The sequence below is a fragment of the Rhinatrema bivittatum genome, chromosome 10 (assembly GCF_901001135.1).
Source record: "Rhinatrema bivittatum chromosome 10, aRhiBiv1.1, whole genome shotgun sequence".
NCBI lineage: Eukaryota > Metazoa > Chordata > Amphibia > Gymnophiona > Rhinatrematidae > Rhinatrema > Rhinatrema bivittatum.
The window spans coordinates 92,866,668-92,879,189 of record NC_042624.1 but is presented as its reverse complement, the minus strand read 5'-3'; the positions used below and the strand labels follow the sequence as shown (position 1 = coordinate 92,879,189).

Genomic DNA, 12,522 nt, shown 5'->3' with positions numbered 1-12,522 from the left:
ACAGGGGATGCCATGAGAGGGGCAAGGTTAGGGAGGGAAGGGGGGGGGGGGTCTGTAGTGTTCTAGGGCTTTGTTGAACAGGGAAGACGGAAGGGCTGGGATCGGGCTGGGGATAGGGGGAAGAGTGTGCTGGGTCACAGAGAGGGGAGAGGAGTGCTGGGATTGGGCAGGGGCAGGGGATCAGTGTTCTGAGGTCAGGCTGGGGGGGGGGGGGGGCAGAGTGTGCTGGGGCTGGGCCACTGAGGGAGAGAAAGGAAGGAAAGGAGTGCTGGAGCCAGAATGGGGAGGGGGATCACAGTATGCTAGGGATAAGCTGGGGAGACAGGAAGGAAGTGCCGAGATCAGTCTGAAAGGTAGAAGGCAGTGCTGGGGAAGGATTGCGGAGGAGAGCAGGGAGTAGGGGCCTCCAGGAAATTGCAATTGGTTTCGGTTAGTATTTGATAAAAAAAAAAAATCCTGTTAATTTTACATGAATACCTTCACTGGTTTTTGGGTTTTTTTTAACTGATGTTTTAAATATCACTGAATATTTATTAAATACCCATATTAAATGTGGTCTTCAAAATGAGATACTTAAGTTTTCAGAAACTATGTATACTTTGCACAGTAACTTGTTTTACTTTTTATAAAAGGCTCTTATGATTTTCTGCCGCCAAGAAAACATCATGTGATACACTGAAAAAGAGCAACCAGACTAAAGCAGATAGGCTTCTGCTAGCTCAGCCAGGGGAGCTGCTCCTCCAACCCCGTAGTTCTCACTCCAGTGTGGAGCTGGAAGGTTGCAGGGTCAAATCCCATGATACTAATTTGCAAAACAGGCAGTGGCACCATGGAGTACTGTAGCAAGTGCTCAAACATCACAGAAGCATATTTGTTTATAGGATTACCTGTCATATAAATAAGAATATTACTTCTATCATCAGACAGCAGACGCTTGGATCGAGGGGTGCTTGGTGGGAGTCTGCCAGTTAACACTCTCAAAAAATTCTCCACAGTAACCTAGAAACACAGAACCAGGTCAGAATTCATAAAGATATCTACAGAGGAGCACTTAGAAAAACGCTAAAATTTCAGAGTTGACTGGTTCAGGAATTGAATGTATTAGCAACTGGTGACTTGAATCCTACCCTTGATGATTTCAGCACTGCCCACTGTGAACATTTTTCTCTTGCACAAAGTCAATTTGACAATTTTGTACTGCTGGAAGTCTCTCATTAGGAGGGACAAGTACTGAAGATGACACAGCATAATCACAAAAGCATTATTCCATTCTGTGCCTACAGTAAAACTCCTGAAAAAAAAGGGTTGGAAAATAGAAATCCACTAGTGCAGCTTGTACAGCACTTGACTGCATTATGTTTGATTCCTCTTCCATTTATATAACTATAGAGCCCCTATTTTGCAGTAGCCACTCAGGGGAAGAGTTACAAAATTCTCTAAAGTTTATGAAATTCTGTGGCACATTTGCATGAATTTGCACAACTAAGTATATTAAATAATGTCTTCTTTTAAACTTTTATTATTCAGTGTATCACCAAAGGCACTCAAGGTGTGAGACAACATAATTCAAATACAGAAACACACAAAATCATAAACAATAGTAATACAAATAAAATGAACATAAGAAAATATTTTAACTGCAAAAAACAAAGAAAACAACAAAATGTAAAAATTACAAAAGGATCAAGATCCTAAAAATTCATTCAAAATGGCAGAACAGATAGAAGTGGTGATGGCAGCATGGTCAAGGATTCCATAGAATCAAGAAGAAGGAGAAATTACTACTTACCTGAGAATTTCCTTTTCTCTAATGAGGATAGGTTAATCCATACCAATGGGTTATGCACTTCTACCAGGAGATGGAGATGGAGCAAAGCTGATGTTGCAGTATTTATACTGCTGCACTGACATCAGCTGCACTGATCACTGATGCAATGCACTGATCACTGCACTGCATCAGCTGTCACTGCATATGACATCTGCTGCACTGACATCAGCCCGCCAGTATTCTCTGCAAAAGTCAACTGTGGGCAACTAAACAATACATAAACCTAACTATTAACATCCAATCATTCAAGCACTCAGTTAAGAGGAAAACACTGAGTTCAGACAAAGAGTGTAATATCACTAACCTAGTGACTGGATCTGACACTTACCAGTAATCCCCGGAAACGCAGCCATTCAGGAGGACAATATCATCACCACCCGGCAGCCAAGGGCGGGAAGGTGGATTAACCTGTCCTCATTAAAGAAAAGGAAATTATCAGATAAGAAGTAATTTCTTTTTTTAGCATTCAGACAGGTTAATGCACACCAGTGGGATATACCAAAGCTATTTCCGAACCAGGCGGAAGGCTGCCCGCGGCCCGATCAACACCACACATGCGAAGGCCGCATTCTCCCGGGCCTGCACATCCAGGTGGTAATGCCTGGAAAAGGTGTGTAAGAAGGATCCCGTCACAGCTTAGCAAATCTCAATGGGAGACAACAATCTCAGCATCCACATATGCAGCTGTGATTACCTCTTTACTCCAGCAGGCTATCGTAGCCCACCATGCTGGTTCACCCTGTTTATGCCCACCGTGGAGTATAAACAGTCGGTCCATCTTCCTGAGAGGTTTAGAAACTTCCAAATACCTCAAAATATACCTCTTGACATCCAAGGTCCATAACAGGCGATACTCATCTACATCTCTCTCCCTGTCCACAATCGGCAGGGAAATTGATTCAAGTGAAAATCCAAGACCACGTTTGGCAAAAAAGACGGGCCAGTATGCAGCTGTATCGCCCCCAGAGTCACTCGCAGAAACAGCTTCCGGCAAGGCAAGGCCTGCAGTTCGGAAACTCTATGCACTGAACAAATTGTCACAAGAAACACAGTCTTCAAAGTAAGTAACCTCAAAGAGAGGCTATGCAGTGGTCAAAAGGTGGGTCCGCCAAAAAATGCAAAACCAGATTAAGACTCCACAAGGTCATCGGTAACCGCAAGGGAGTACAAAGATGCTTTACCCCTTTTAAGAATCAGGCCACATCCAGATGAGTTCACCATTCATCTGACCTCAAAAACAGGCAAGAGTCGCCACCTGAACCTTCAAGGAATTAAGGGCCAACCCCTTAATCAATCCATCTTGCAAAAATTCCAAAATGAGCAGGATCTTAAATGAGGATGAACTCCTTGTTCCTCACACCAAGCCTCAAACCCTCACCAAACCTGAACATAGGCTAAGGAAGTTGAGAACTTTCATGCGCGAAGCAAAGTAACACTCACAGCATTGGAAAATCCACGCTTCAGCAACTGAGCCCTCTCAAGTGCCATACCGTAAGACAAAATCGAGTCAGATCTTCATGAGCAACAGGCCCCTGCTGCAGCAGATCCCTGTGGACCAGTAATCAGAGAGGAGAATCCACCAGGAGCCTTCACTGATCTGCATACCAAGGGCTTCCTGGGCAAATCTGGTGCCACCAGAAGCACCATCCCTGTGTGAGTCTCGATTCTCCAAATCATTCTGCCCAACATGGGCCACAGGGGAAAGGCATATAGAAACTTGCCTTCTGGCCACTCCTGCACGAGGGCATCTATGCCCAAGGACTTTAGATCTCTCCTGCAACTGAAGAAGCAAGGAACCTTCACACTGTGTGATGTTGCCAACAAATCCAGAAACAGGAGGACCCAGCAGACTACTATGAGCTGGATTCCCATTCTCCTGAATCCAGACTCAGTCTGCTGAGAAAGTCTGCTCTTACAATGTCTTTTCCTACAATGTGTGAGGCTGAGATCTCCTGAAGATGTACTTCCACCCATTCCATGAGTTGGGCTATTTTCTGCGACACTTGCTGACTCTTGATTCCTCCCTGGTGATTGATGTAAGCCACTGTCGTCATATTGTCTGACATTATTCAGACTGCTCAACCCTGCAGGCAGTCGACAAATCATAAGCATGCCAAGCAAAAGGCATGGGGCTTCCAGTCGATTGATGCTCCAGAAAGACTCTTCTGTACTCCAGCGCCCCTGTGCTATCAACTCCTGACAGTGAGCCCCCCAACCCTGGAGGCTGGCATCTATTGAGTACTAGTCAATCCGGTGTTCATAGGGAAACGCTCTTCCTTAAATGATCCACTTGCAACTACCACTGCAATTGGATGATGATCTCAACCGGTAAGTGAAACCATATCGAGTAGTTCTGAGACTGTGGACTCCAATGAGCAAGCAGTGTGTGCTGAAGAGGACGCATATGCACCCTTGCCCACAGATCCACCTCTAGGGTGGCTGCCATCAACCTAAGCATCTGTAGATAAGACCACACTGTTGGGCAAATTGTTTCTGTCTGTGCCATCAGTTTCTGAATGTGGATCTCTGACAAGAACACCCTGCCTTGCTTCATGTCGAAACAAACACTGAGATAACTCCAGTGATTTGGGGGGGGGGGGGGGCTGCAGTTTGCTCTTGGCTAAATTCACTACCCAACCTAGTTCCTGTAACAAAGAGATCACCTTGTGCAAAACCTGAAGGCTCTCTTTCATACTCTTGGCCTGAATTAGCTAATCGTCTAAGTACGGGTGGACCAGAATGCCATCCTTTTTCAACACTGCCACTACCACCATCATGACCTTGGAGAAGATCCTGGGCGCGGTAGCCAAACCGAAGGGTAGCGCTCAAAACTGATAATGTCAACCCAAAACAGTGAAACACAGAAAACTGTTGATGAGCAAGCCAGATGGGAATATGTAGGTACATCTCTGACAAATCCAGAGACATAAGAAACTCCCCCAACTCTACTGCCATTATCACTGAGCGTAAAGTTTCCATACAGAAAAAAGTCACCATCAAATGATGGTTGACTCCCTTGAGATCCAGGATGGGAAGAAAGGAACTCTCCTTCTTGGGTACAATGAAATAAATGGAATATCGGACGATATTTTCTTGTGACATGGGCACTGCGACTACAGCCCACAGGCTGAGAAGTCTTGACAACGTACACTCCCACTGCCTGCCTCTTCTGCAGAGAATTGCAGGGAGACACCATGAAAACATCCCAAGAAATGCTGAGGAACCCCAGAGCATAGCCATCTCTTATCACGTCAGACCAGAGCCCACTGGTCTGACGTGATCTCAACCTACCTCCGATAAAAAAAAAGAGACAGGTGACCCTCTATCTCCTGTTCCCAGGGGTGGGTTGGCACACCTCATTGAGAGGTCTGGGGGCACCACCACTCGAGCCTGCACCTCGTCTGGGCTGCTTGGATGAAAGGACTGAGACCTACCCAAAGGGCATGCCCTCTGAAAAGCCACTCCTCTGAAGGTTCAAAAGCATTTGAAACTCCTAGCACGACCTCTCGTGCCATAACAATGTGGCACCTGCTTCTTATCCTCTGGTAACCGAGGAACCTGGGACTCACCCCACTTATTGACCATTTTTTCCAACTCACTCCCAAACATGAGTGATCCTTTAAAGGGCAATTTTATAAGATTAGACTTTGAAATTGTATAGGCTGATCAATTTCTCAGCCATAGCTGACACCTGGCCACCATCACCAAAGCCACCCCTCTGGCAGAAGTGTGGACCAGGTTGCAGCCCACATCTCCCAAAAAGGCAGCTTCCGGTTCCATCACTTCCCTGGAATTCAAACCAGATTCATCGACTTCCTGAGAGAGAAGCAAACAAGTGTGAGTCACCAGGAAGCAACAAGAGGCTATCACCTCAAAGGCTTGCTTAAGGATAGCTTCAATTTATCTATCTTGCACATCTTTCAATGTCACTCCCCAATTTACAGGGATAGTGGTCCACTTGGAGATGGACCACATCAGCAAATCCACTTTTAGAAAATGCAACTGCTCTCCTGCAGCCAGATCCAGAAGGTACAATGCTTCCATGGCTCTTCCCCCTTTAAAACTATCTTCAAAGGTGCCCTATTCGAGATCAATCAATTCTCGAATAGCATCCATAATGGGGAAGAAACATGATGCTTTACGCAAAGAAATAAAATGGGATTTTTCTATAGCTCAGACATGGAATCTGCATCTGGCATCCCCAGCATCTGCAATGTCTGGGAGATCAGAGCCAGCAACTCATCTCTATGAAAGAAACACAACATTGTTCTGTACGACTCAAATCCTGGAGGGATTTCTCCATTCTCCAAGGAGTAAGGATCAGCTTCATCATTTGTGCCTATCAGCGTGACCTGCAGCAGGTCTGACACACTCAGATGCTTACCCACAGCACCAGGTGTGTGGGAATCTGCAGCCTGCGATCCTGAACTGATAGGTGGCTGGGACCGACGACTGTGCCTGAAGAAAGGACTGCAGCCCTTGAAAAAAATTTCACCTAAGAAAAGGCAGAAGAATCCATACCAAAACTAGTGGGCATCAGTCCTGCGCCCACTGAGCTAACCTTCCCCCACTGACGAACCAGTTAGAGGAGCTCCAAACCAGGCGAAATCTCTGGCAGTTCCCCCTCCTGTTCTATTCCTGCAACATACTGAGAAGGCCTGGGCTTAGCAAAATCAGTCGGAGACAACTCTCTCTGAGCCTCCAAGCAGCGCTGCCACAAGTTAGAAGGGACGTCAGGCTGTGATGCCTGAATATGGCAAGCAGCACAAAGGGTAAGGCGCTTAGGCTTCTTTGCTACCGGCGCCATGGACAAACACCCATTATAAATATGCTACCAAAAGCGTCTGATAATTGTGCGTCCGGCTGTGCAGTTGCCTGAACAGGGCGCCAAAAAACCATCTCTGTCCAATAAGCGTACACTACGGACAACCAAAATGTAGGAGCCCAATATGCGGTTCAGATAGGCGCCCACCTAAACACCCCCTTAAGCGCCCACCTGAGCGCACACCCCCAGACATGCAAGCGCAAACTGATGTCAAGCACAGATTCACGGCAGCCTTGAGCACAGAAATGCGTGCAAACACCTTCGTGGCCTAACGCGCAAAGCCTGACAGCAGGGTCTAGCCAAAAAGGCTGCTCAACCCACTAAGCTGCCACAACTCCCCAAATTCCCCCGGAGACGGGAACGGACATCGAATCGGTGCACCGAGCTTGGAGACCAGAAGGGGGGTGGAATCCCTAAAATTAACTCCCCTTCTCCTTTTATTTTTTTTTATATGTAATCTTTACCTGAGCTCAGCCCGTCCCAGCTGAGTACATAGATTGTGTCTGGTTGCGGAGGGAGAGGGCAAAGGCCTTCACCATCGCACTCAGCTTCCTGTACCCACTAGTCTCTCAGCTGTTTGTCTCCTATAGCTAAGGCCATGCCGGAAAACCAGTTACAGGACCTAGGCACTCTTCTGAGGGAGGGATCCGCAGATATCACCTCAGGAAAACTCGAATGAGGGAGGGACCATAAGGTATCACATATAGGACAGCAGGACAAATTAATTTCCTCCATCTTTTCTCCTTCTACAATTTTTTTTTTTTTGTTTTAAGCAATCCCCAGTAGGGAGAAGCAGTCCACCATCTGCTGGAGATGGAGAATACTGGCAGGCTGATTTCAGTACAGGGGTATATATACCGTGACATCAACTTTGCTCCATTTCCATTTGCTGGTAGAGGTGCATAACCTACTGGTGTGGATTAACCTGTCTGAATGCTAACAAATAGAGATTCTGCAAGACTCATTACAGGCAAAACACAATTTTCCCCAAATTGTGGTTACCAGATTTTCTGTCCATTTCAAGGCCTTGGTGCTTTTCATTCCCTTTGCTATGCAATATTTTAATAGCTAACAAAACTGATTTTAGCTGCTTTAAATCTGCAAATGGCATATTTTTATACAGTATTTTTCCTATAACTATAACCTTATCCCATGACCCATTCTTCCTCTTAATTCATGTCTGCATCAATTTGAACACCTGTCATACTGTGTACTTTTACTCATGCTGTTGATATTTATGACTTTAGAAACCTTACAACATCAGTATGCCCTGGCTCAGAGGGAAATTAGTAGACAGATGGAATAAATTCTCCATATGACCTGAAATCTTTGGAGTGAATTTTCAAAGGAGTTGTGTGTGTAAAAGTAGCATATATCATAGCAATTTTCAAAAGCCCATTTACATGCATAAAACCATTTGAAAATTATCTCATTTGGGAACAAATTTGTAGCTTGTGAGCCCTTAAACCAGTGGTTCTCAACCCTGTCCTGGGGACCCCCCCCAGCCAGTCGGGTTTTCAGGATATCCACAATGAATATGCATGAGAGAAAATTTGCATACACTGCCTCCATAACATGCAAATTTTCTCTCATGCATATTCACTGCGGATATCCTGAAAACCCGACTGGCTGGGGGGGTCCCCAGGACAGGGTTGAGAACCACTGCCTTAAACAAAGGCCCACACACAACCCATTCCAGTAGTTCAGTTGTGCCAGTATCAAATGGTACATTGCTGTACCAAAAAAAAAAAAAAGACTAATTTTATGACAATCTATAAAATCTTCAAAATATAGCATTAAACTGCAAGGCCCAGTGGCTATAAGAAAACATCTTGATCAGTGTGCTTATTTTTAAGCAGAAGAATTATTTAAGAGAGTAACTTTACTCCAAGAAAATTAGAATTCAGGTGTCAAAATCTCTCACAACACTGTTAGCTGTGAAGAGAATTACTGTACAACTTGCATTTTTTGCATTTCTATTCAGTATGTCAAACTGTGATCTGAACTGTTAGCATATTAAGAGATTGGGTTATCCTAAATTCCCTCCAGTAGTGGAGGGAGTATCCATTGCATTAACTTGATGAGGTAAAGAATCTGAGGGTACACTTGCATTCACAGTTTAATTCTGAACCCTGTGTAGTCATGTTAGCTTGCCAGGCCTTTCTAAAGTTACAGATAGTCATAAAACTACAGCCTTTTATGGTACAGCAATGAACCATTTGATACTAGGGATGTACATTCATTTTTCACGAATTAGACAATGTCAACGATATTGTGTAATTCATCATGGTTCGGTAGCGCCAATAAACAAAGCGATTTTTGCCGAAATTTCGGCAAAATTCGTAATTCGTGTTAGTGCGCACTAACGGAGTTACTGCGCACTGCATATCTCTTAGTGCGCAGTAATACCAATTAGTGCGTACTCTTTTTCTAACTAACAAACTCCTCTGAATTGATACCTTTTAATTTTTAACTAGCATTTTTTAGTGCGCACTAACATTAGTTACAGCGCACTACTACATACTTAGTGTGCTGTAAGTTCTATTAGGGCGCACTAACTAACCTGTTACTGCACACTAACGGACCTTAATGCACATTAACATCTAGCTAGTGTGCACTATCTCGTTCGGTGTACTGCGCACTGATGCAGAGATAGTACACACTAACTGGTTGTTAGTGCACAGTAAGGCCCATTAGTGTGCATTAATGCACTTTGTCGAAAATTGCCAGAAAAAAAACCCAAAAACGAACCGTGGGAAAACGAAATTGTCCACGGAGCGCCTAATCCGAAGCCCGAACCAATATGTTTAAATGAAGCACATCTCTATTTGATACTATCACAACTGAGCTACTGCAATGGTTTGTATGTGGACCTCCCCTTTTGAGGCTCATGTACAAGTTATAAATGATTCAACATGTTGCAACAACATACACTTTCTTGGAAACAACTAGGTCTTCACCTTCTTGCAAAATCAAATATAATTTAATTCTACTCCCACATCCAGTAAAAGACTAATCCATACTTCACAAACTAAAGAGTAACAATCACCAGGACCACACTGTATATACCTCAGAGGTCTGAAAGAACTAAAAAATAAAATTGCAGACTTATTACTAGTAATTTCTAACTTCTCATTCAAATCATCTAAGGTACCTGAGGTCTGGATAGTGGCCAACATAATGCTCATTTTTAAAAAGGGCTCCAGGGTAGATCCAGGAAACTACAGACCAATGAACACAAGCATAAGTGCCAGGCAAAACAGTAGAATAGCATTAACTATTTTGATTAGTAAAGGGGAAAATCTTCCCGAATTAGCTTTATAATGCTGTGGAGCATGGCTTGAAGGGAGAAGATGATGAATTTAGTGCTGTGAAAACTTGGAAAACCTCTGTGGTATGGTAGCTTCAAGACTAAACCTATTCCATTTTAATACAATACTTTCTAAAAGGTCAAGCAACCAGCTCGTATTATCCAGAAATCTTTTACAACTGTCTGCAATTTTTTTCATTAGAAAATAAAACTCGTCACACTTCGTTGGTACTAGTAAAGAGTTTGTTTCAGAGGAAATGTCTTCCGACGGCTAAGTAAAATTCTTAACAAGCCAAAACAATTTGCGAGTATTATTTCCAGATTGCAGGTAGCACTTTTAAAACAAACTGGAACACAATTAAACTATGTAACTTGCTGCTAGAGAATATGGAGAAAGCAGTTAGTATAGGTGGTTTAAAAAGGGTGTAGACAAGTTCCTGGTGGAAAAGTCCATAAACCATTATTAGTTATGTAGACAATGAACAAGAAGGACTGGATCTATTCTTTGGGATCCTGCCAGGTACTTGTGACCTGGAGGGCTACTGTCAAAGACAGGATACAGTGCTCTATGGACCTTTGGTCTGACCCAGTATTGCAATTCTTATGTTTCTTAAATCAAAAAAAGATCATGTTGCTTCTCTGCAATAACTTACACTGGCTTCTAATAACTGAAAGAGCCAAGTTTAACCTATTAATACTAACTTTTTGCACTTTGGGCTTCACTTTATTGGTACTCAGTGACTTCTCCAGCACTATGGAACGGTCTTCTGCTAGAAATCGGAATAGAATTAAACTATCTTTGGTTTGTAAGATCCGGTTGTATGTAGGGATGTGATGGATTAATGCTAGCCCAGCTGCTGGGTAAGGGTTTAGATGAGGTCTGAGTGAGGAAAGGAATGGGCATGGTTCTTTGGTTCAGTTATTTGTGGTGATCCATGTGAATGAGACTAATTGGAAAGAAAGGAGGATTCCATGTGTTTAGCATTGGCCTGGGGTTGGATGGCAATACTGGTTTATTTTTAAATTTGTTTTTCTTTTTATTGTGTTTTATCTTTCTAAGTTTATAAATCTATGTAGGTTTGGTTACATACACAGCTTTGGGCAGTTGGAGGTTCACTGGAGAAGTCATTAATAAGTATATTAAATAAGATAATTTCTCCAAGTAGACTCTTCAAATCCCACACTTTGAAAATGTATCCAAACTATAGTACATTTTATTCAATTGCAAGATGACTGGTTTACTTTTAACACTGCCACTCCTCTGTATCTTCCTAATGTATATATGGGAAAACTACTACAAAAGAATTGAAAATATGTATAACTGAACAGAGTGCACAATGTAAAGTTAGCATGATCCAAGATTAACAAATTTACCAATAAATGTCCTTACACTAGGAAAACCAAATAAGATTTATATTACTGTATAGATGAAAAGGAAGGACTATACCTCATAGCCTCTATAATCCACTTCCACATCATCTCCATACACGTTGAGTTCCATGTTTTTGTGACTGAATACCGTTGCTGGTTTTGGATTCCTAGGATTGCAAGCCATGTCGTCTGCGAGCATCAAGACGATGTGACTGCACACAAAGCAAAAATAAAAGTTTACACTGAAGGATGCATTTCAGAAATGTTTCATGGAATCCAGGATTCCAAAGTATTATTTCAATTTAAAACTGAAATTTTATACATTCACAAATTTCTTGGTAATGAAAACTTTTCAAACAAAAAATTATGCAGTACACAAAGAAGATGAGCTAAAAAAAAAAGTTAAACAGGTAAGACAAATCAGGGGCAATTTTCAAACCCCTTGGGGATCTTCCAGGTCCAGGAATACTGCAAGCTATTTTTTTTTTTACTTTATATTTATTAATTTCAAAAATTTGAAGAAGAAATGCACCTTACTTATGGAAAAAAAAAAAAAAAAAAAGAAGTGAATGTTTATACAATTTACACACAAGAAACAATACAAAATCAGAAAAAATTCTTATTTCCAAACCCTTCATCAAGTAAAGCAGCAATGAAAGAGGAGGGCAGAAAAAAGAATAGGAGATAAAAAAGGAAATAATTTAAAAGAAACTGGCATTAACATGAGAATCAAACAAAAACACATCTCAAGGATCTACCCTAGACCTATTAATTCCCAGAAACAGAAGATAGAACACTTCTGGAATTAATGAAAGACTTGAGTTACTCAGGAAGGAAGAACACAAAACAATCATTATGATATCTAATAACCCATTTACAGGAATATCTAAGAACAAAAGAACACCCTAATGATAAAGCCTGAAAGCTAAGAACAAAGAAAGTCTTTTCTTCTCTCTTATGTAGAACGAGCAAAATCAGGAAAAATATGAATCATTTGTCTATGAAATAAGGAAGAAATGTTCCTGAAATATCTTCTCATCACCTCGCTCACATTCTGTTCAGAAATGAAAGAAACAAGCAGTGTAGAGCGCTCAATAATCTCAGCCCTAGAATCCACAAGAACATCAGTCAAACTTCCAATTACCTTAGGCAACTGAGCAGACAGACTGCTGAGTATTCACTTTGTTA

The 12,522-nt window shown here is 42.4% G+C and overlaps 1 protein-coding gene across 2 annotated transcripts in view; it reads right to left on the bottom strand.

Moving 5' to 3' along the window:
* The window catches only part of PIGK (phosphatidylinositol glycan anchor biosynthesis class K), a 224,907-nt gene that overhangs the window by 180,119 nt on the left and 32,266 nt on the right, over positions 1-12,522 (bottom strand). For both annotated transcript variants that reach the window (XM_029618432.1, XM_029618431.1), the window contains exons 4-5: positions 11,411-11,546; positions 888-999 (exon numbers count right to left, since the gene is read on the bottom strand). In XM_029618432.1, coding sequence (XP_029474292.1) covers positions 888-999; positions 11,411-11,546 — 248 coding nt within the window. The remainder of the gene's footprint in view (positions 1-887; positions 1,000-11,410; positions 11,547-12,522) is intronic.